The sequence below is a fragment of the Rousettus aegyptiacus genome, unplaced genomic scaffold (assembly GCF_014176215.1).
Source record: "Rousettus aegyptiacus isolate mRouAeg1 unplaced genomic scaffold, mRouAeg1.p scaffold_m13_p_9, whole genome shotgun sequence".
Classification (NCBI taxonomy): domain Eukaryota; kingdom Metazoa; phylum Chordata; class Mammalia; order Chiroptera; family Pteropodidae; genus Rousettus; species Rousettus aegyptiacus.
The window spans coordinates 59,023,060-59,048,580 of NW_023416312.1; the positions used below are offsets into that span (position 1 = coordinate 59,023,060).

General features: G+C 38.9%; 1 protein-coding gene and 2 pseudogenes across 1 annotated transcript in view; all 3 read right to left on the bottom strand.

The window, feature by feature from the left end:
• BTK (Bruton tyrosine kinase) overlaps nucleotides 1–22,532 on the bottom strand; it is a 32,162-nt gene extending 9,630 nt beyond the window's left edge. Inside the window, exons 1-7 of the mRNA XM_016132181.2 lie at nucleotides 22,392–22,532; nucleotides 11,864–12,034; nucleotides 11,237–11,335; nucleotides 8,736–8,804; nucleotides 7,092–7,173; nucleotides 565–693; nucleotides 183–250 (exon numbers count right to left, since the gene is read on the bottom strand). Coding sequence (XP_015987667.1) covers nucleotides 183–250; nucleotides 565–693; nucleotides 7,092–7,173; nucleotides 8,736–8,804; nucleotides 11,237–11,335; nucleotides 11,864–12,004 — 588 coding nt within the window. The 5' untranslated portion in view covers nucleotides 12,005–12,034; nucleotides 22,392–22,532. The remainder of the gene's footprint in view (nucleotides 1–182; nucleotides 251–564; nucleotides 694–7,091; nucleotides 7,174–8,735; nucleotides 8,805–11,236; nucleotides 11,336–11,863; nucleotides 12,035–22,391) is intronic.
• LOC118608250 lies at nucleotides 1,944–2,062 on the bottom strand (annotated as a pseudogene).
• On the bottom strand, nucleotides 5,090–5,208 carry LOC118608522 (annotated as a pseudogene).
• Nucleotides 22,533–25,521: the final 2,989 nt, after the last annotated feature.

Here is a 25,521-nt window from a genome sequence, read left to right on the forward strand (position 1 = left end):
GCATCCTAACGGGCCTGTATGATTCCACTGAAAAGGAAGTCCTAATTAGAATAAATCCCGTCTCAGCAAGAATACCAATTAACAGTGCCAAATCCCAGGAGAATTCTAAGACTCTTGTATGTCTTCCAGGGTAACTGTAAGTTTCCATTTGAGCAGTAGCAGCACCCAATTTCCCTGTATACCTGGTCCTCCTCAGGCGTGGGAGGAAGAGGCTTTTTTGTCTTCCTGTGAGAACTCCCAGGTTTTAAACCTGCAAAATAAGAAACCAGTGATGGTATAGAATGTATCTTAGGAAAGGGTCTCAGGACAGGTTTTGTCAGGGACTTTGCTCTTGGTTCACAATGCCTTTAGGCAAGTTAGGAAAAGTCTGGGCAGATACAGTCCTATGCCAGGTCACACAGCTTGGAGAGTTAGAGGACCAGCTGAATTTTGGTCCCCACAGATCCCTTCTCCCAGGCCTTTTTGTACAGTGACCAAAATGTACAAACCTGCGCTTGATAGACCCTTGAGAGAGTGGTTGACAGAGTCAAAAGAGGGAGGAATTGTATTGATCAGATCTCTTACTTCCATTCCTGTTTTCCAAAATTTGGCAGCCCATAGCATTTTTGGCTGTCTGAGAGCAGCAGAGATACTGCCCATCGATCCAGAAGCACGGGTGGTATTTCTGTACCAGATCACTGTTGTACCGGATTACTGTAACAGGAGAGAAGACAGATCACATCTGACAGGTGGGAAAATCCACAATTTGCATGTTTTCCTCTTTGAGCTTAGTAGTGAACTTCAAACAACTGCACATTCTTCTGCTACCTTGAAGGGAAGCAGACAACAGGGCCAGTTGGCTCACAAGCCTGGCCCCAGAGAGCTGTGCAGTTATCTTCAGTGGTCAGCCATGATGACTATCTCCTGACCAACATGATAAGAATAGCTGATGTCTCCAGAGCCCAGAACAAAAACACTCTATCTATGTTTTCCCAGTAGTCATTACAATTTTCCTGTAAGACAGGTGTTGATTATGGTGTTCTTTTCCAGATAAGGGACACAATTTGCCCAAGCCAAACTCTCACTCCAGCTTCTAATATACCAATGTCCTAGCTCCCTGAATAATCTTTTACATATTTGCCTTAATGAGAACTTCTGCATCAGGATTTCTGTATTCATAGAATAGTCAACAGAGCGAGCTCAGGGGCAAATGAAGGCAATTTTGCCCCTAGATTCTGCCTGTAGAATAAACAGAGTTTCAGTTTTTCTAGGGCCACCGAGGTGGGTTGAACTCATTGTAGGAGATAAACACAGCAGCTCCTTTTCCCTTACAAGGTTGTGAGGCTCAAAAGATATCCCAGAAGCCAAAGTACTTTGAAAAGAATAGAGTGGTATAAGATAGGAGGAATTGGTCTTATGGCTTCTAATACTGTGGAAACTCAAGAACCTTAACATGAAGTCGGTTAGACAAGTCATCCTAGGATCATGTTGTTAGATAACAGAGGAGCAAAGATAACTGAAATAATTGACAATCACTAGCATTAGGGCAAAGACCTAGGGTGGTGTAAGAATATGCACATCTGAAGACGTACACATTTTCAGCTTTTACTACTACCGCCAAGCCCTGCATAACTTTTTTAAAAAGATAAAAACCAAACAAAACTCCTTCGTGGAGACCAACTCCAGTCCTTAAGAGCTTGCTAGTCACGCTCCACTCACTTAGGGTTTTGGGGAAAGCCTAAAAGCTTCTGGTGGCCAAGTGCTTTTTAAAGGCAAAGGAACAAAAGTTCTGTCTTAAAAAAAATTGCTATCTTAATGTTCTCTAAACATGTATTTGAAGATTTATATCTACTCTACCCTGCCTACCCTCACCCTTCACTTTTTTAGCACTCTCTTACATGCAAGATGGTGGGAGCTATTCAGATGGGGTCCAGGTTGTGAGGAGCTGCACACAATTTTTTTAAAGCCTACAGCACCTGGTCTTCCTAGGTGGTCTCCCATCCAAGTACTAACCAGGTCCGACCCTGTTTAGCTTCTGAGATCAGACAAGATTGAGCGCGTTCAGGGTGGTATGGCCATTGGAGAATTTTAAAATAATAGTAAAACCAACCGAAAGTCTGTCTGACTTTTATCATTACCAGGCACTGGAAATTCTGAATAATATTCTGTATAATTCTTCCAGCAAGGACTGATTATTTCTATTGCCTCCACCCTCTGCCCCTCCTACCCTTCAGGTAGAGATTTTGAAAACCCTCAGGTACAGGCCTAGACACCAGTAGATATTCTAACAATTCTTAACAACTAGCTACTCTAAACAAAGATATGCTAATGTGATAATGAGGGGACAAAAAGCTTCCTGCTCTCTTCACCTCTAGCACACTCATTAAAAACCAAGCTTACATTACCAAATAATGTCTGCCTCTGAAGAGGTCCCTTTAAGATTGCCCTTTCTTTGTTGGCTAATCCAAAACTGGTATTTTCAGCTACTTAGGAGACAATTGCAAAAGCAGAGTGTCTATTATGGACTGAATGTTTGTGTCCCCTCAAAACTTACATTATGAAGCTTCCCAATGTGATGTATTGTGAGGTGGAGCCTTTGGGAGGTAATTAGGTCACGAGAGAGGAGCCCTTATGATGGGATTAGTGCTCTTATTAGAAGAAACTCAAGAGAGAGATTCTCTCTGCCATGTGAAGACACAGTGAGAGAGTGACCAGTCTGCAAGTCAGGCAGAGAGTTCTCACTAAGAACCAAAGCACATGGTACCCCAATCTTAGACTCCTCAGTTTCCAGAACTGTGAAAAATAAATGTTTAAACCACCCAGTCTGTGGTATTTTGTTATGACAGCTAGAGCTGATTAAGACAGTGTTCAAGTGGGAAGGCTAGGAGAGACTGCTTACTTCGCCAATGCATAGAGCCAGCCTGTATGGGAAGCACTAATGGTTGGCACACATTCTGCAAATACTTGATGGTCTGCTGTCCCATATACATATTTATCAGGATAATGTTTAAAATTCTGTTTTAAGAATGAATGAATTATTCCTCTCCATATTGGTTGTTAGAGTTTTGCCAAGGCCACTCTCATTCATTTTGGTAAAGTCACATCATTTGCTTATGTTTGAAGTTGCAATTAGGATAGGCTCTATTAAGCTTGACTAAACAAAGATTCTAGAGTGAATATAGCCAAAAATCTGTGGTTCTGTAACATCGAATTGTCCACTACCATGTTCAAAGAAATGAAAGGAGAGAGCCCATGGCTAAGTTCTTAGGCATACAACTTTTCATTGAAAGTGTCACTGAAAAACTGTAGCAGATAGATATTAGGTTACTTAGACCCTACTTTTTAAATTGAGATATAACTTACACATAAAGTGCACAGATCTAAGGTATGTAGCTAGCCACATTTGTCTATAATTATTTAACCATCACTCAGATCCAGCACTTCAGAAGGCTCCCTCATGCCCCTTCACAGCACCAGGATTCTGATGAGGTCCCTTTTTCACGTTAGTGATTTTTAATTGGTGTATTTTTACCCTAAAGTGGGACATCACCAGAGTGGGATTTATGGCTCCTAGACTATTTTTATATTGGCATTGCTAGCACCTGGGGCTGTCCTGGGGTTGTTAGAACTTGCACCTAAATCTTCCAACAACTATGATCTTTGTTGCAAGACATTTACATTTTGGCTCATGTTGTCAGCCCAAGCAGGTTCAATAAGACATACACCCAGGTCTGGAATAACTGGAAAAAAATGCCTTCAGTAAAACATAAAGGAAGAGAAGGCAAAATTGCACCTACCCACACTAATGACTCAACTGAAGTGGTGGTGTTTTTTTTGTTGTGGCTTTATTTTTACTGTAATTTTACTTACCTAATGAACTTTAATAACAGTGCATAATAAATATAGTAAGGTTAACATCTGAGTAAATAAACCAAGTTTACAAGCCGGATATTCATATCCTTGGCCATTACTCATACCTTGAATATAGTAGGCATTCAAAAAATCTTTATTGGGCTAACCTACAACTGGTTTTGAAATTAGTACTTGAAGTGTAAAGGAGTCACTAACTTGTACATGCCACATTTTTTCTCTTTTGTTTCTCCCTCAGCTAGCATATCCACCTTCCCCTATTTCCAAACTAAATCCTATCTATCCATCAATGTAGAGCACAAGTTAGTGGTGGCTGTGTACTCCCACAGAAAAATCAATTAACAGAACTATTGGCCCCTTTTTGTGTGCAAGCACTGTATGAGGCATGTGGAGAGAACCAAAGAAGTACAAATATATATGACCTCTGGAGCTCCTATTTCAGCCTCTGCAAATATTTCTCTGGCTTGGAAACAGCCTGTTCATTCAGAACATGGAATTCAAAGCCTGACCCTACCACTTACTGAGTGCCTTTGGGCCAGTTACTTAACTTCTCTGTACTTTAGTCTTCTTATCTGTAAATGGGAACAATGAAAATAACTGTCTTATATGGTCAATATTAGGAAGAAATAACTTAACATATGTAAAGAACTCAGAGGATCCTGGATCCTAATAAACACTACTGAAGCATTTGCTTGTTTTGTACCCCTAGGTCTAAAGCGCACCTCTTATCTCAAAACATGCCAAGAACTTAACTGTGTGGTGCAAGATATCACCCATTTGCAATACTCAGCATAGCCTTACTCTAGAATACGGACTTTTACTGCTTAATGACCAGAATAAATTCTGAGGAATGCATCATTAGGTGATTTAATCATTGCACAAACATTATAGAGTACACTCAATTCTAACTAAATGGTGGAGCCTACTACACAAGGTACCTGTGCGTAGACATACACAAGGTACCTGTGCATAGACATAGACATAGAATTCAGGCTATATGGTAAGATGTATTGCTCATAGGCTACAAGCCTGTACAGCAAGTTACTGTACAAAACTACATGAGATGAAATCAAGTACAAGAGAAAATGATGTAATCAAGAGACGTGGTAAACATGGGATGTGTGAGGCTGCTGCTGCCTGTGTAACATTACGCACTTTTTTAGATGAGGCAACCCTTGGTTGACCTCACAGATTGCAAGGACCTTGCCAGCTTACAATCCCTTATTTTTTTTATTTTTTACACCTATAGCACCTGGTCTTCCTAGGTGGTCTCTCATCCAAGTACTAACCAGGCCTGACTCTGCTTAGCTTCTGAGATCAGATGGAATCGGGCTTGTTCAGGGTGGCATGGCCGTAGACAACACTGCACACTTTTTGACAGCAAACATTTTTTTTATAAGTAGAAAGAGTATACTCTAAAATAATGATAAAAAGTATAGTATAGTAAATACATAAATCAGTAAAAGTCATTTTTTATCATTATTGAGTAATATGTACTGTACATAATTGTATGTGTTCTACTTTTATATAACTTATCGCTCAGTAGACTTGTTTACATCAGCAACACTACAAACATGTGAGAAATGCACTGAACTACAATATTATGGTGGCTACATTGTCACTAAGCAATAGGAATTTTTCAGCTCCATTATAATCTTATGAGACTACCATAGCATATGTTATCTGTTATTGATTGAAATGTCTTTATGCAGTGCATGACTGTATCTTGCTAACAACCACAAGTGCAATTTCTGAACTTGAGAACCAAGCAGCATAAAACTATGTAATGAGCTTAGTCTCTGGAGTCATGTAGACCTAAGGATGTGGTAAGAATCCATGCTTCCCCACTCAATAGCTGTGTGTCCTTGAAAAAATTACTTAATCTCTTTGAGCTTTAGTTCTCTCCCCTGTAAACAGGAGAATAATACATACTTCATAGGCGGATTGTGAGGATTTAATGAGCTAGTGTATTCAAAGCACTTGGCTCAGAGCCTGGTACACAGTAAGTGCTCATTAAATGTTATTGTTGTTGTTGTTTTACCAGAGTAGCTATGAGAATTAAATGAAATAATAAATATAACGTATTTAGCTTGGTGTCTAGCACATAGCAAGAATTCAATAAATGACCCTTCTCTTCCCTATTCCTCTCCTCTTTCAGCTTGAAAAACTTGGTTATTTTTATGTCAACTAATAGACTTGCATTCAAAGGAGTAAACAAAGCTGGTATAGTCAGCCACCAGGTATGATAATCTAAATGTTTATTAAGACAAAGGTTATTGCTGTCACGCAATAACCCAACCATGCTGTTATCAGTCTGCCATCCTTCCTGTTTCTCTAGGCAGCCTTTCCTGATGTTAATTCAACCAGTTAATCTCTCAGTCACTTGACATGTGGCTATATATACACCCAAATGTGTGTGCATGCATCCTGTGCTACAAGCATTTACAGTCAAGTTTATCTGAGCACACTGTATGGTCTATGTGAAATGCTGAAACGGTTTAACTTTAGGTCCTCACAAAGCTAGGAATATTAAATAGTTCCTTGGAAAATATTTATTCACAGTGAAGATATGTATAGTGCTTTCTGTGCAGTGCTTTATGGTTTTCCATGTGCTTTCACATGTATTACCTCATTTGATCCTTAGGACAACCTTGGAGGTAGTTATGGCAGACGTCGTTATTATTCCTATATCAGAAGAAGAAACTGAGCCTAAAAGAAGTATGTTGACCTACTTGTCAAAGGTCATTCAGCTTATTAGTGGTAGAAGAGGGCTTGGAATAAGGTTCCCCACTCTGACTTCAAGCACTCTCATAATCATCTATTTAATTTTTGGGGACTAAGTATTGTATACTTAGGATTCAAAATATTGCAATAACCTTTGAATGCCACACCACCCCACCCTTGCAATCAGTGTAAAGAATGGGGCTTTGTGTCAATAGGGAAATGGAGGTACCTACAATTATAAAATTATACTACAGAGATAGCGGTGGAACTGGGTTGAAATTCTTAGTCTAGCATGTCATTTTTTATTCATGTGATGGAATGTGAAACTCAGCTGGATCAGTAATATGGGGAAAATTATTTCTCTCCTTCTTCTTCCCCCTCCTTCTCTCGTCCTCCTTCCCTTCCATCTCTCTTTCTCCAATCTCTCTCTCCCCACGCCCGCCCCCACTTCTCTCCTGCTTTTCTTCCTTTCCTTCTTTTTTCCTTTGGAAACTTGTTTATTTACAAACAATTCTCACCATTTTTTAGCTGGTGAATCCAACGTGTCCTCAGTTCTTCAGTTGGGGAGAAGACATAGAGAGGCCCTTCATCATATACAACCTGAGACAATGGACACACACTTCAGCAATTAGGGTTAAGAAAAAAAAAAAGAAGAAGAAAAACCTTGAAGGACCAAATCTTAAGCAACGACTTTGTATATGCATAGTGGAAAACAAAGGAAGGCAGAGTTTTTAGTCAGTAACTGGGCCAGTGTCATGTGAATTATCTGCAGAATTCCTAAGTAATTCAAATTCAGGGATGTAGGACTTAGAAAGTCTTAGCTTATTGAATACTCCTAGGTTCTCTTGAGTTATGTTTCGATTTGTGTGTAAACTTAGTTCACAACATTTCCTTCAGCCGTGGTGGAGACAGGATTTTTGTTTAACCAACAAAAGCTATTTTATGACCTTATTAAACTTTGAATTTGTATAGGGAAGAATTGAAGTAATTATTTGTATAACTTAAGTCTTGGTTAGTACATATAGATTATTCATTTGGAAAACATGAAGTAAAATTTTAACTCATGGCTAATTTTCCCCTCCCTGCCTAGTAGTCTCCCCTTGTCAATATTTGCCAAAATAAACCAAACTTGGAACCACAACCCTACTTCAAAAAAGAGTAAAGCAAATTAAGCATTGTCATCAAATCAAACAGTCAGTATTTTTTGAACACTTCACATATACAAGGCATTGTGCTAAGTGCTGTGGAGGTGCATAAACCATATAAGATGTTTCGCAGACTTACCAGATATCTATCACATAGTGGATTCTAAAGTCAAAAGTAAATTAATTTTGAATGATCTGCTGTTTACCATTATCAACTAGCCCAGCTAAACTATGTCATTTTGTTGAAATGGTAGCAAAAGTATGTCTAAAACACCCTTCCTTCACAGGTTTTGTAAACTTTGATACAGTCAAGGACATGGACAAGATCCTTTTACATTTTTCTTTTTGCCTGTTAGTCTTGCTGTGCTCATAAATCCATGACAGAAAGCCCTCTCCCCTGAGACTTTCCACTTCCTTTTCTGTCTTTCGCTGTTGCAGAGGCCGCTATATTCATGACACGTGGCCTACAGAGTTCTCAGGACATAAGCAAGCCAATTCTGAAGCTCTTGTTCTCTTTTATGGCTTACAATGCATCAACCAAACAGATGTCTATGTGGCTCCTTAGTTATTTCATACTAGAATAGAATTTAAGTTTATGTGTAAGTCTAATAAGCCTTCCCCATACCAAACTTCCTAATACTACTCCTCCTCTCCCATTCTCTGACCTTTCAACTCACATGACCACTTTTAGACAGATAGGCAGAACCAGAAGAAAGTGAAATGCTCGCTCGACAAACCCAGCATCTTTCTCAATGTAGTTATCATAGACAAGACACACCATAATAGAATTAATGCCATTATGGAGTCTCTGAGGTGTAGAGACTAAAATAAACTATGTTATATTGGGAAAATAAAGAAAGCAAATGCTCTCAGCTCATGGCAGTCTCATTTCTCAGTCCAACCTTCTTGTCTACCTCAACTTCTGTTTCTTGGGACCTAGTATCCTTCCCTATATCCCACAATCCGCCCCTAACAATTACAAGTCCCTTTGAGAGCTGGTGAGAGAAAATAACTCACCTGGAAGGGATAAGGGAACCTTTCAATGATTGAGATCTGCTCCATTTCACTGGATTCTTCACCCCTTCTCTGCAATGAAAGAAGAAAAAAACATGGTTATTGGTTGATGCATTATTCTTTCCTGGATTTTTTTAAGTACTGGGAATTCTTTGCTGTAGCTTCAGAAGGCTCTCCTGCACAGACAATGCAAATTTTTAGTGATTAATTCCTATAACCCAATAAGGACACATATCCATGGAATCCAGAACATGACAGAGAAAGATAAATACCATATGATTTCACTTATATGAGAATCTAAGAATCTAAGAAACAAAAAGAACAAACCAATCAAAAACAGACTCACGAATATGGAGGACAGTCTGGTGATGGCCAGAGGGGTGGGGGTGGGGGGGTTGGAGGGCTGGGAGAATAGAGTGAAGGGTTAAAGAAGTACAGATTAGTAGTTGGTAGATGGTCACAGAGATGGGGAGCACAGCATAGGAAATGCAGTTAGCATTAATGTAATGGCTAAGTGTAGAGCCAGAGTGTCGGGAGCCATTAAGAGACACTGAAGAAGTCACGTAACTGATAGCCATGAAGCAACTGCTGAGACTGCTTAAACAAAAGTTCTAGGAAGCAGGGTGTGGAGTTAAACATTACTGACCCTGGAGGGGAGGTTTGCCTCTTAAAGAAATCCTCTTAAGATAGTGGAATGTTTTACAGCCCAGAAAAGGATGTTTGTACCCTGAGGGAAGGATATATAGGAACTTATGGAAATGTCAGCATTCCTATGGTATCGTACTCTGTACTTTGCTATTGTACTCTGTGCTTTGCTATCATACTCTGCTATTGTATCCAAAAACTTATATAAAGGCTGTGCTAAATAAACTTGGGGCTGCAGCAGTGACTGTATGCCCTCCCGAAGCACTTTCCTATCTTCTTTTTTCTTAGGCTTCACCCCCCTCTTTTAGGTGCTGTTCGATCTCTGCCGGCGGGCTCTGGCACCATAGGAGAGAAAAAGTAATTAGGGAGGGGGTTGTTTTATAAACTGTATAAATGTCTAACCAATGTACTGTATACTTGAAACTAATAATAAAATAAATTTTTTTAAAAAACTGTCAGGCATCTCAAATCATTAAGGAAAGGGAGGTTACTTGATAAATGGTGCTAGAACATTAACCACTAATATTGGTGGTGGTAGTCAGTTAGGTAGCTATTTCACACCATATGCCAAGGTAAATTCTGAATGGATTCAAAAGCTTAATGTAAAAAATGAAACTAGGAATGATGGAGAAAAAGTTTAACCATTTATATAATCTTGCAGGAGGCAAGGCTTTTCTAATATAATGCTAAAGATTTAGAACCATTAAGAAAAGGTAAGCTAATTTGATGATAATAGATGTTAAAATATAGTATGGTAAAAAAAAAAAACCACCATAAACAAAATTCAAAGATAAATGAAAAATATTTGCAACATATTATTACAGTTAAAGAACTGATATGCTTAATATATTGAGATATCTTAAAAACTACTGGGAATAAGGTAAACATTTCAGTAGAAAGATGGGCAAAAATTAACAGGCAATTCGCAAATGAAAAAATATAAATAAGCTATAGATGTATAATTGTTCAACCTTATGAGTAACAAAAACAATTGCAAAATAAGGCAGCAGTGAAATGTCATTTCTTACCTGCCAAATTAACAAATATTTAAAATATCTGGTATTAAAAAAGAATGCAGAGAAATAGAAACTCTCACACACAGTTTGTAGGAGAGTATGAAATTCAAATTTCACTTCTAGAAAGCAAAGTAGAATAAAAAAGGTAAAAATAACCAAAATGCACAGATTTCATAAAGAGAAGACAAAATTTTACTTTTAGGAATTATTATAAGAAAAGAATAACAAAAGTATGTAAAGATGCATGAAAAGATGATCCTCCAACATGGTTTATAATATCAAGTAATTGGAAATAACTTAAATGTGCAGTAATAGAAAATGGATTAAACAAATTACAATACAGTATACCCAAGATAAGGAATACTATACAGTCATGAAACTCATGTTATTAAAGGGTATCATCATGGAGAAAAGTTTTCATATATTGTTAAATTGAAAATGTAGGTTTCAAAGCAAGATGTGTAGTATAATTCTATGTTTCAAATATATAACACATATTTTAGTGTGGTTGCATGTGTTGCTAGTGGAGAAAAACTCAAGCCTGCAAATCTGACCCTGGTACCTGAAGGAGTAAAACCCATGATCTCTGATCAGTTTGTAAACTTGATACGATGTTATCTTAAAATCGGTGTTACAAATTTTCTAGATTAAGTGAGTTGTTCTGCATCTGGGGGAAAGATGCTGAGACTCAATATAATCAATACATGGCAGAGTGAAGAATTTTATACAAAAGCTTTTCTGTACTCCATAGTACACCACCAGTTTTATTTACAGAGAACTGCAGTGTTCCAAATTTCTTAACCGCTCTCCCATCTCATTCCTCTGACAATAATCTCTTCTTACCGGAATCTGTCTTTCAGGAGGAGGATTTTTTTCAGGAACCACTGTTTCAACGCAGGTGATCTTCTCAACATCTATTGAACCCTTCTTACTGCCTCTTCTCTAAGAAAGTGAATGAGGAAGAAAATGGAGAAAGATTAAGGGTGATTAAGCAACCAGATGATTAGATTTTGTTATCTAATCATTCAACATAGTGAAGTGATACCCACACTCTATTATCAGGACCTGCCATTTTGAAAAAATCAACTTTCAGATCTATTAATCTAATCTTTTTTGACTACCAGATGGAGGGAAAATACTACGGAAGAGTGGATGACTGTCTTTATCTTAGAAAATAAGAAAGCAATTTCCAAGTCTTAGATTTCATTCTTAATAATCATTTAATGAGTGCTCACCTATGGCAAGATCCCATGGTAAAATTTTCCCCACGGCTTCTCAGTACCTTTCAGTTTTTTTTTTTTTCTCCAGCATGGCTGTAGCTAGTTCTAGGCTAGGAAACATTTTGCTGAGTTTGAAATGTACTTGGGTCCCTTCCACTTCTCTCCTCCCACCAAAAAGCCTCTACCTTCTCTCCAAGGGGTATCTAAGACCAAGTCTTTGATACTTGGGTTTCACAGCAGAGAAACTTACCCCACGTTCAAAGTCATACTCATAGTAGGAAAGTTTGTGCACAGTCAAGAGAAAGAGGCGCTTCTTGAAGTTTAAAGGTGATGTTTTCTTTTTCTGCTGGGATCGCTTCAGAAAGATGCTCTCCAGTATCACTGCAGCCATAGCTTCTTATTTCTGGAGCTCACTTTTTTGCTGTTGATAATGAAAGTTCTTGACAACCCAGCACATTAATCCTCATCTCCCTTGGTTCCCCCTCAGCCTAGCCACCTAGTTTCAAATGGAGCAGAAACTTGCAAAGCTAACAAAAGACCTTCTTCCTACCTTGCCATCCACCTTCCATATCCCCTATCTTTGTCAGTTTTTAGGTATAGTGGATGAATATCGAATTGGGGGAATTGGTCCTACATTGTGAGCTCACATAAACTGAGTTCTTGGAGTACTATGGATGCCAAATGACATGTACCTGTGTGCTTGGTAATGTCTAGAGGCAAATTTATACTAACTGCCCTTTTATGATATGTGCAGAATCTGTGAACAGCAAAAGTCTCTCTGCAGCTGTTGACCCTGATATCCCCAGAAGGGATAATGCAGGTGCCAGAACTCCACTGAGGCAGATATTGGACTTTCAGTTCCCAGTTTCCTAGACAGTGAATATAAATTTTCAAACATTGTCCCACTGAGGTCTGTAACCAAGGGGTCAAATAAGGATATGGAGGCTGCACCTGCAGTTATAGACATATACTAACTGCTGCCCAACCGATTTTGCCCATCACCCACTGGCTGAGCTATAAAGGATGAAAGATTTGTTTTAAAATTGAAAAACAATTTTTTTGAGAGAGAGTCATTTTTGCTTTTGTTTTTGGCTTTTCCCCATCTTTCTGATTAGATTAGTTTTTTTTTGTTTAAAGCAGCATCATGCAAAAGTGACACAACTGTCTTACTCTTATAGGTGTCATCTCTGATCATTTATAAAAAGTAACTTGATTAGCCTCTCCAAATTTACAGTACCCTGGAAAGATTCAGGTTAGGTAACTGAAATAGAGAAAGGCAAATAAAGTTATAAAAAGTCACCATGGGAGAGGGGAGAAAAAAAATGGCGTAGATGATAGAGGTTCTGTTCATCCCTCCGGTGACCAAATCAAAGTTGCAATGGAAACAAGGAGTAGCAGCAAAGAAAAATCACCTGGGATCTAGATGAACAAGCCCTACAACTAGGGAGATAAATGAGAAATCACCCTGCAATGATAGAAGTTAGGACGGGGTGAGGACGCGGGGCTGCCTGCTCTTGAGTGGTTGAGTGAGACAGAAGCTGCAGTGGTGGCAGACACCTCTTAAAGAGGCCTCACCTGTGAGCAGATTTTCATAGTGACGGACCTGCTTGCTCTGAGCACCAGTGCCTGTTTGCATGCAGGGGGCACTAGAGACTTACTGAGAGATATTGTTGATGTGAGAGTTGAGGCAAGACTCTCTCTGTACAGAAGTGCTGGAGGTATCCATTGCTCCCTGTTGAGCCCTCCCCACTCTCAGTGCACAGACACAGAGCTGTCATAACTGTGATGTCATCAAACTGGATAACAGAGGTTGTTCCACCCAGAGGATTCCCTGAAACCCCACTTCCCCCAACTCATGGCTCCACCCAAGCCACATCCAAGTATATTCTCAGCAAGTCAGGTGCTCCTTGATGAGCAGTGCCTAGACTCACACTGGAAGCAGCTGGCCTCGGTTTCTGGTGTGGCCTTTTGAGGCAACTATAAGCACAGCATCTGTGGACTACTTGCTTAATCTTAACAGGTGGCCTGGGAGGGGTAGAGGCTTGAGCTAAGTTTGGTCTGCGGCTGAACCCCTCTCCAGACTGTGCCACTGGACACCTACTTCACAAATCTACACTAATAAGATCGGGCGACTTAGGAGCTTTGCTCAGTACATAGAAACAGACATGGAAAGGCAGCCAAAATGGGAAGATAAAGAAGCAGAAACTATATGAGAGAACAGAACAGAGATCCAGATATAATGGAGTCAAATAATGTAACAACTGCAGAGTTCAAAACACTGGTTATACAGATGCTCAATGAACTTTTGGGAAATGTAGAGAACACTAACAAAGAGATAAAAATGGAGATGGAGATTATAAGAGGGAACCAGCCTGAAATGGAGAACACGTTATCTGAGATGAGAAGTATATTAAATGGAATTAAAAAAAAATAATAAACAAAGTGAATGTAGAAGAGGATCACATGCCCTATCTAGAGGACAGGAAAGCCAATCAGGACACTCAAACAGAATCACAAGAAAAAAGAGGCCAAGACTATAAAGATGATTTAAGCAGGATATGGGACACTATTAAGGCTCCAAATATTCGTCTGATCTGCGTAAGTGAAGAAAATCAAGATGTTGAACAACTGTTTGAAGAAATAATAATGGATAACTTCCCTAACCTGGTGGAAGAAATGGACATAAAACCCCAGGAAGCTCAGAGGATTCCAAAAAACAGGGATCCAAAGAGGCCCACACTAAGACACATCACAATTAAAATGCCGAAGGTTAAATACAAAGAAAAAATTCTAAATCGGCAGGAGAAAAATAATTACATGTAAGGGAACACCCATACAACTGGCAGCTGATTTCTCAAGAGAGACTATGCAGGACAGAAGGGCTTGGCAAAAAAAAAATATTCAAAAGAATGAAGACTCAGGATATACAACCAAGAATAATTTATCCAGCAAAGCTATCATTTAGAGTTGAAGGACAGATAAAGGGCTTCCCAGACAAAAATAAACTAAAGGAATTTATCACCACCAAGCCAGAATTACAGGAAATGTTGGAGGGACTTCTTTAAGAAGAAAAAACATGTATCAAAAACAGGAATAAAGAATGGTAACAACTACATTCCTATCAATAAGTACCTTAAATGGAAAAGAATTAAGTACTCCAACCAAGAGATGGAGTGGCTAAAAAGATAAGAAAACAAGACCTCTACATATGAAAAGGAAGGGGATGGAAAAAGATATTGCTGTGATGAACCTAGAAGGTATTTAAGTCAGACAGAGAAAGATAAACACTACATGATTTCACTTTTCTGTGGATTTTAAGGAATGAAAAGAACAAATTAATCAAAAACAGACTCACAAATATAGTGAACAATTTGGTGATGGATAGAGGAGGGAAGGGGAGTTTGGAGGGCTGGGAGAATGGGGTGAAGGGTTAAAGAAGTACAAATTAGTAGCTGATGGATGGTCACGGGGATGGGAATTAGCATTAATACATTGGCTCCGTGAGGGTCAGGGGAGGGAGCAATTGGGGGGGCATTTTACTAATTATATAGATATCTAACCAATGTACTGTATACTTGAAACTAATTAAAATTTAAAATAAATAAATGGTTAAAATGATAAATGTTATATTATATGTATTTTACCATAATTTTAAAAATAAAAATTTGTAGAATATTTAAATAAAATAAATATTTTAAGTGATAAAAATTATTTCCTTTCCATAATAAAGATATTAGTACTAACTAAAAAAAGTCACCATGTTTTTTTTTACTTATACAAAGCAACACTTCATATCAATTATTTGCTTAAAGTTTATGCACTATCTTATATTACTAATTCCGAATTTTCATTAGAAAGGTAAAGTGAAAATATAAATACAAAAAATGGACACTAAGTAAATACTGAAAAAAATCACCATTCCCTGTCAAGTTTTGTTTGAGGTGGGTTTTCTCCTGGGTTGGTGGTTTATCTTTAAAACTAAACTCTTTATACTTTTGGTAGCACCAGGGAAGCAGAAGAAATAAAGTCAGCAGGTTTTTCTTTTCTACCTGTGAAGCACAGATTATTGTTCACACCAAGAAATCAAGGGAGTGGTTTTTATTAAGGCATGAGGCTATCCACACCATTACTTTGATCTTTCCTGTGGTGTAGAAGGTTCTATTATCATACTGGGAGGACAAAAATAGGTTAAAGAAACACCAGGGATGTTTGGAATGATTTGTTATGTGGATGACCTTGTCTTCTGGTGATGGATTGATTCAATGGTTTGTAAATGATCTTTCGAGAAAGATTGAACAAAGGAACAAACCTCTCCCCACACCCTGCCACATAACTCTCTTCCATGACCCCCTGATTTAAATGGTCTTTCACAGGAATGGCAAACTGATAAGGGTTTACAACCAAGAGAGTCCTTTCTAACATTAAGATTCAACTCAAAGCCCAAAGAGATTTCTTTTAACATTAAAATTATTTGTTTGCCCAGAAGTAGTGGTAACCAAGTAGCAATGCTCTATTCTCAGGAACCCAGATCTCTGTAATAATATTGCTTTTGTTCCCATAGTGAATTCCACTTATCTCTTCACCATCAAACACTCAAATTACAGAAAACAAAATAAAAATCTAAAGAAACTGAATAGCATAACCAGTAAATTAGATCAGAAGCTGCCCAGTAAAGCACATCCAGTAGTGCTTCTTTTAGCTGAGAAAAGCACATTCAGCCATTTACCTTTAGATGTATTGTGAACTCTTAGTGAATACACTCCCTGCTCAGACCCAACATCTGCTTCAGTCTTGGTCTCTGCTCTTATTTCCTATAAGCAGGTCTTTCCGGAAGCTGCCTCTGATCTTTCAAATTTTTAGAGCAAACCCAGTTTGTATAAGAGGAAGCCTTCTTCTCTTTCAAATGTCTGTGTTGAGGTAAGGTTCAATGTCAGTCTTAGTATGAGGAAGTAAGCCTTTCACTAGCCCTGTGAGCAAGGGTTGAAATGGCCTCTACCTCTAGATCACTGAGCTGGAAGATTACAGGGATTTCCATGGTCTGGTCACCCTCTTCTTTAACTGCGTTCTTCCTATTCCTTGTGATCCATTTCAGACACACATAGCATGGAAATGCGGTGGCTCTTACTTAGTCACCACTGAATCAAGCAATAATGTGAAAGAAGAGGTGTCCATCTTTATGTCTTACTGAAGGTTGGCGTGTAATGGACACTCTGCATCAGAGGGCAGTTGCAGCTTCTTTGCGTACTTATTGTAGCAGGTCCTAATTTTTTTTTAGCAATTTCAGCAGCCTACAGACTTGATTTGACCACAAAAGATGCACCATGAGGGCTGACACTGCACTTCACTCAGAGGGTGGAAACGGAAGTGACATGAATGTCACACACACACACACACACACACACAGTGTTCATATAAAGAAAGAGGAGGAGGAATAACAGAATTACATAGAGCTATTCATTTAAAATATAGAATTCCAGTATTATAATGTCCTCTTTATTAAACTACAAATGCAAAGATCTTCATGTGGTCACCTTTTGCATTCTCCCAGCAACCTATGGAGCAGCAGAATTCAGAAAAAGGGTCCTTGCTAGTAGTAACAGTTCAGCCATCTTACGAATTCCACTATGCCAAGGAGTTAATATAAATAGCAGTTGTAGAATCAGTAAACTAAACAATCCTTGGTTCCTATCTTTACTCATGCTAGGATAAAACACTATTAGGGACAACACCAGAGTAAAATTCAGAAGACTTCATAGCCTGCATACGATTGGGAAGAGTCTAGCGGATGCTAGTTAGAAATAACCAGTCAGTCATAGTTCAAATAACCACTTAGTAGAATATTCAAGAAGCAGTATTTTCTCATTATTTCCCTTTTAAAGCATTACTTAATTGCCTAGCAAGATTCTAGTCATTCCTTTTTCTCTCTAGGGAAATGGAAGATAACTCTATTTCTCTCAGTGCAGTCTTCCTGTCAGGCATTTTACATGCATTATTTAATTTATTCTTCACAACAGATAAAGGAAGTGAGATTCATAGAGATTATGTTATTGTCCAACCTCATCCATCTGGACTCCACAGCCCTTGCTGTTTCTGTGGTACATCACTACTTCTCAGAGGAATTATTATTATTATTATTATTATTATTATTATTATTATTATTATTTGTCTTCAGCAAGGTATGATGACATCTACTTCAGCATCCTGTCATTACCCATGTCTATCATCAAACAGCAGTTGGGACAGACTCTCTTCATCTTCTAGGAACATTTGGCAAAAGAAGAAATGGTGGTAAGTGCAGGGGATGAGAGAAGATCATGGAGCACTTTCCTCTGCAATATTCCTCTGGACTGGAAAAGATAATGTGGCCTTGTTAACTGTCAACTGAACTTTTTCCCACTTGAGGACTCTTCTCAGTCCTACCAGGTTTTCTTTCATTTTCCTTTAAATCTTCCACAAGGAGATCCTAACTGGTGGATTCTTAGAGTCATTCGCTGTCTCCTTTTCAGGATTTTTCATTGTTGATGGAATAAAAGCTCAGGGTTTAGGTGGAACTCCTACTTTTTGTCCCTTGGATTGTTGTTGTTTATTGTGGATATAAACCTTTGATTGAACATACCTTCTTTTATATTATGTAATGTTGCAAATAGATAAAAATAAAGAGGATGATATTATACATATGTATCACTATTTACCTCTATAAAGTACTACATCGTGCTATAATAACTTCCGGTGTTTTTAGAAATGCGATTCATAGAGTCAAAACCTTCTCATGTCCTCCTCCACAATCAGTCCCCTCCCTTCTCAGAGGTTACCAGTATCTTGACTTTGGTGTTTGTCATTCCTAGGCATGTTTTTATATCATTACTACATATGTAAGTATCCAGAAGAATGTTTAGTTTAGGTTTATATAGTTTACGTTTTTATGTAAATGGTGCATATTCTTTAGCAACTTGCTCTTTTTCTCAATGTAATGTTTTAAGATTTGTCTTGGTGGCTCTACTTCATGCATTGAATTCATTTTTATATTATAAAGTATTCAATATGATGACATCACACTTTCTCTATTTTCCTATTGATTGATATTGAGGTTGTTTGTTTTCAATTATTAACAATGCTGTCAGTGAACATTCTTGTGTATGCGATCATAGTTTTCCGCTTTCAGAATAAATACTGTTATTTAGACAAACTGGCAAACTCAAGTCTGGCTTATCTGTTGGACTGTAACCTTTGTGTTATCCCGTGCGTCCTCCTCATTCCTAACTGATGCTTTACTATGAAATATGATAGAATTATCAACTATCTCTAATTAGAGTATAACTGAGGGGCTAAATTTGGCCTACTAAAAATTTCTTCTCAGCTCCAAGAAGCATCTCTCAGGTTCTGATTGAGATTTCGATTGAGAATTCCTTGGCCCTGAAACTAGAGAGAAGTCTTCTTTAATATACCATAACCAGAGCAACAACAAAACTTAGTTGCTATTTGTTAAGTTCCCGAGAAACTCTAGGCCCCAAAGAAATCTAATTATTTTATGATAAGCTTCAGGGTGAGCTTTACAAGTAACCAAATTTGTGGTGAAGTCTTCCAGCCATAATCAGTTTCCTGGTTGCATGTCTAACCAGGGAAATTCTCAACTACTATCGTCATTTACAAGAGGTCTCAGAGCTCTAGTTCTTCTTCTTCAGCATTTTACTTTAACATTTTACATTTTCTTCTGTGGTTCTGGAAATTTCTAGGTCTCTGGGATTCCTCATCTCTTCTGCCCAGCACTAGAGACATTAGACTCTGACCAAGTGATGATGAAAAGAGAGCCAGATAGCTGATCCACAAGTTTACACTCAGCATCAGATTGGCAGTAACACTTTGGTATTGTCCCTCTGCCTTGAAGGTGACTGCTGGCATGCATATCTTTCACTTTGGACTTGCATGCTCCTTTGTTTTGTTTTGTTTTGTTTTGTTTCAGTTTAGTTTTTATTTTCCCAGGTTTAAATATTTTAATTTATTTTCTTTTGATATCAAATGAACATTTTTATAGAAAGTGTCAATTAGAGGAATATTAAAAAGAACACATTATCCAGAAGCATTAATATTTGAGCATATTACCTTCCATTTTCTGTGCATTTTTCTTATATTTGAGATCGTATTTCACATGCTATTTGTAGTTTATTTTTTCTTAACATTACCTATCCATCCATCCATCAAACACACTTTTCCCCCAAAATACCTAAAGTTCTTATTTAACATTACTCCTGATTATTTTCCCATGGTATTAGAATCTCTATATAAGCATCATTTACCAAGTCAAAAAGTATGCATTTTGCATTTTGAAACATGATTACAAAATAGTTTCCAGAAACATTGTACCTATTTCCACTCCAAATATGTTAAGAGCCTGCTTTCCTTATAGTTACCTCTTTTTGATTCTAATCTAATTTTTTACTCTGTTTTAATTGCAGACTAATCTGCTTTCTCATTGAGCCAGTGATCTTGAACTGCAGTATATTCGAACCTCCAATTTGTCTATAATTTAACTTCTCTTGACTCCCTAGAATTTCCTTCTTCTAGGGATGACCTAATAGACTATAGTTAATTTCCTTTTCAGGAAGGCAGGGCAGTGAGATGAGCTTCTCCTGGAAGTTAGGATGACCAACATTTACCCTAAGGACACTGGGTGATGGCTCTCAGAGTGAGAAAGAAAGTCTGAGATTAAGGTTTTTGTGTTTCTAATGCTCTCTGAACACTCTCAGTCAGTGCACATGAACCTCTACAGAAACTGAAAGTCACACGTGGCCCATTTGTTTCAGGGTCCTCAGAGGAGTTCTCTCTCCCCCTTCCCCGATGGCTTCGTTTGCATAACCAAGCAGCTTTAGAGTGAATTAGGTCAAGATCTGTCTCTAACTTCTTGTTGAGCACCACCTCACTGAAAATTCTAGCTCTTCCTTATTCCCAGGAGTTACCAATCAGATCTTGGCATTATTGGCTGAAAAGCACCAAAACTGGTTTCAAAAGCCTTATCTTCTTGTACCTAAGTCACTTTCTAGTATAGGTATAGACCACTGAAAGGAAACTCTATAGGAAATTTGCTCTAAAAGAAACAATAGATTAGAGTGATGATAATTTAAAATTGCACTAAGACCCTAGAAGTGGAAGGAAAATTGTACTAGTTCTCATCATAAGAAGTTTACAAAGGATTCTAAACAAACACATCACTAGACACAAGAAACAGGAATTTGAACTTTAACGCAAGTGTAAATAATCTGAATATAAAAGGGGTCAGAATAGAGCAGATAAGGCTAGCTAGCTCTAAGGGATATTGTTTCGGTAGAATGCTTTAGGTCCCATGAGTATTTGCATTTTGTGGCTTATTTGGAGGGTGACATTGTTTTATCAAATAACTGAGGCTCTAGAGAAGCTGTAGCACCCTTGGTTCAGAGGCTTGGCATGTAAAATGAAGGAATGAGCAGAACTAGCCCACAACTAACAGTACTCAGACCAGTTCCTGAGCTGGTAGACCCCTGCTTCTGGGTTTTGCTGCTGCCCTGCCTCTGGAAATGCACAGCATGGGACAGAAACTTGGAGCTTAGAGAGCCAGATGGCTGGGAAACTGGACTGGGACTGCATTTGAGGTCCAGCAACGCATCCAAGGATGTCTTAGTCTGGGCCAGCAATCCCTATTGTTCTAAATGCCACACCATTTGCTCTAGGCAGGCCCTTTGGGGACACCGGCAGGTTTCAGGCAGAATAAAAACAACAGCAAACACTGAGATATTAGCACTTACTATTGCCAGGCCTTGTTTTAACTGCTTTACATATATTAACACATTTATTGCTCTCAACAATCCTACATGGAAGGTATTATGCAAGTAGGAGGAAAGGGAAAGGGAAAAAAGCAGGACAGAAAGAGGCAAGAAAAATTCAATGCAATTCAACAATTACTTGCTAAGCACCGACTCTGTTCCTGGGGATGTGATAATGAATAAAATAAAGGAGGGAATAAAGAAAAGGTGATAAAGATAAATAAAGGAAAGGGAGGAGGAGGGTGTAGAGGAAGAGAGGAGAGGAAAGGAGAGAAATGATGAAGACAAGAGAAAAGAAAGCCATGCACATGGCAGGCAATGGTAATAGGAAAAACCTCAGGGGTTGGCCACACAGTCTGGTCTGAGGCTAAGGCTGCTTTCTTCTGGCCCAGTCTCTTACCCGCTATTACCACGAGGTTGGTGCACACGATCTTTCTAACGAGACAGTTCTAATCCCGGTGACATTGGCCTGATGCAGCTGGAGGCAGGTAGCTTAAACCCTGGCTTAACAGGTAAATTTCCCCAGGTTATAAAAGTCAACGACATATTGTGTCATGCGAGCTTTTACTGTTTTCTCAGATAACATACCTCTTAGAATTTCTTCTTCTAAGAGCCTCAATAACACAAGTACGTATTCTGTGTCTTCAAGCAATATTTGACCAAAGGACTTATTTCTATCCTACTGCCACTGACAGTATTACTTCTCAGCCAAGTTTCGCACAGGTATCCCTTTCCAACATTTGCTACCTGTTCAGATGATTACCACATGTTACTTTTTTCTCTTCCTGTTCCCCCCACAGCCCTCCTCAGAAAGGACCCTTACAGCCTGTTCTGATCATCAGAAAGGACTGCCAGGGCCTTGTGCTGATGACTCCCACCCTCGGTCAGCCTCCACTGCCAGCCAACTATATGGCACCAGCCATGCTTTCTCTCTGGCCTTTAGGGGCCCCGTAAAAGGCAGCCGCTGCCATGTCCCAGACCCACCTTAGTCCTGACTTAATTCAGGTAGCTTCCCAGATGCACTGAGATGCCAGGACTTCGAAGGTGGGACTCGATCTCAGAAGACACTGGTCCTGGAGACATATTCTTACAGTCCAGAGAGGAAGGACAGTCTGAGCAAACCCCACCCTTTCACAGCCACTCAGTTCCCTTTTTTTGTTTCCTGACTTAAACCAATGCCTTTTTTTCTTCTCAGCAGCATGGTATCTGGTTCCCTGCTGCTGTCCCTAGTCTACTCCCCCACCCCCAGCTGTCCCCGCCCTTCATTTGTTTGGGACCTCTGACACTACTATCTTGAGTTTGCTCTGAAAGAACCCTTCTCAGCATTGCTGGGGCCACTGAGGCTCTAGACAGGGTTAGGTTGAGCAGACTTGTCAGGCTGACCTCCTCAAGGTAAAGAGACAATATACTTAAAGGACTGTGGATATGGTCAGCTGAGAAAGTGGAGACTTACAGAAAAGAGAAGAAATGTAGAACCACAAAGATAAAACAAAAGGACTAAAGAGGAAGATTGCCTTTAGAGTCTCATGTTCTCCAAGGGAGAGGAGATTCAGGGTCACACAGTCAAACTTGATAGTGAAGGATGGAGAGTGCTCACAAAAGGACCCCAAAGTACAGAGCCTGACAGGAGAGACAAGACTTCCCCCTGCTGAGTCATTTTCTAAGAAGGCATTTTTTTTTCTACAGAAAAAAATGTCTGAATGCAAGCCCATACAGACTTGTTACCTTTTCTATTTTTTGTGGATATTGATTTTCTTTATTAAAGATTCTGCCTCAGAGATTAAGTCCTAATTTACATCTTTCTCATTAATCCTGTAAAGCGATAAACCAAAATAGATTTGTTACTTAAAGCCTGAATGTTTCCTCAGTCACCTCCATTATGTTCTAGCAGCAATCTTCTCCCAAAGCATTCTCCTAAGAAATTCAGTCAATACTGGTTACAAACCAAGATGGCAGCGGAGCCCCTAGTGACTGACCTGCTTGTCCACCTTGACACATCAGGCACTGCCATGTTTACTTGCCCCAGGTGCTATATCCTAAAGCAGAAACAGATCGCAGATTCCACTAGAAGTCCGTCAAAAATTTTAAGGCAACAGGACTTTTTAAAAAAGTATTCGTAGGATAGTAGAGCGGTTAATCCTCACATCTGCACAAAATAGATGGGCAGGAAGTTATTGCATGATCTTCCTATTTTATTGATAATTTATAGCCTTTCAACTAGTCCCCCCTGAATGGCTGCTCCTGTCACCTGCCTGAGAGTTGGTCACAGACATTTAACTTTCCTCCCCCTTTTTTTTTAGTCAGAGTCTACTTTTTGTCACATGCCCTGTCTCTTCTCAAGGTGCATCTTATGGTTGAGACTAGGAATTGGCAGACATACAATAGGGGGTCTGGACAAAGGAGAGCAGGAAAAGGGAAAGGGGAAAGTAAACCTAGATAATTCCTCACTTTTTTCCCATGAGCACTCTCTTAATGCACTTGGCTAGATAGAAAGAAGGATTGCACCCAAATCGTGCAAATAAATGGCCTAGTGTCACCTCGAAAGATTCTCAATGTAATATAAGGTTCTGTGTTTGATGCTATCTTGTTCAACATTTTCATTAATGACCTTTTTAAGAAGCTATAGAAAGTAGTTTAGCTAATCAGTGAATGGGAAGAGGTTGTTGTTAGCTAGATGGAATGATAGAATCAGAGCAAAGAGTTTCCGAAAGATCTTGAGTACCTAGTGTGATAAACCCAATTCAACAATTGTATTTTACCAAGGCTAAGATTCACATTCCATAATTAGGCAGCGACATTGAACTTCAAATAACTCCAGGTGAAAGTGGAGTAGCAGTAGGACTTGTGAAAATGGTTCAGACATTTTTGCTGGTAGTAATCAATAGAAATGTCATGTGAGTAACATGGCTGTCAAAAAATACAAAGTGATATTAGACTTCTCTGCAAAAGTAAAATATCTAGACAGAGGAATGTAAACAGGCCACCTACTCTGCAAGACCAAGCTATATTCCGAGTGCCTTAGAACTGAGCAGGAGCGTGTCCAAAACAGAGACTAGGACTTATGAAGGGAATTGAAACCAAAGCCATGTCACATGAGGTGTTATAGAAAGAAATAAAGTTCATTAGACTAAGAGGGGCCACATTTACTGTCTTCATATTTCCAAGTAACTAACATTTAAAACCTCTAGAAACTCCTCAAAGGCCAATCAATGATACTACCTAAGAGCCTAGAGAGAATAAAATGCTGTGAGACTACAGGCTGGCTGTTTGGCAAAGAAACTTTTTTAAAAATATAGTAGGCAGTGGTCATATTTGTATTATCTCATTCCCAAAGACCATCCAACAAAAAGGGGATGGTCAGAAAGTCAGTTCAGGACCCATGGGTGATCCTGAAGAGTTATGCAAGGGGGAGATACTAGGCTTTCATAGTTTATTAGCCCCTAATCCACTGGCACCTCCACCTGCATCCCTGCCCAATTTTCTCCCCTCATTCTCCTCTACCCTGCAGATGCCCCTGCTTCCCCTGTGTGATGTTATGGTTAAGTGCAAGGCTGTGGTGTTAGATCACCTGAGATCAAATGCTGGCTCCTCAAAATAACCATTTGTATGACTTTGAGTAAGTGAATTTAATGCCTCTTGTGTCTCAGTTTCCTCACCTGCTAAATACTAATAATGGTACCCACTGCCTGGGTTGATAGGATTAAAATAGGTAGTATACAAGGTGATTAAGATAATGTCTAGCATATAATAAGTACTCAATAATTGTTAGCTATTATAATTCCCAAGCCACAATAATCCTATTGTATAATGGTAAGGGAACCTGGGCTCTGGATTCATATCACTTGTGTTTGTATCCTGGCTCCACTAAATACTATCAACATTGGGCAATTTTTTAAAACAGTCTCTGGCCTCAATTTCCTCATTTGTAAAATGGGAATAATAGTATTACCTACCTCCTTGAATTACTGTGAGAATTTTATGAGACAATCCATTTTAAGTGCTCAGTACCTGAATCTTTCTCTACTGGACTCTTTTGAAACCTAGCACATGACTTCTGCCAGGTGTTGGTGAAAGAATGTCCAAACATATTGAAAAGTTTTATAAGAGTTTATTT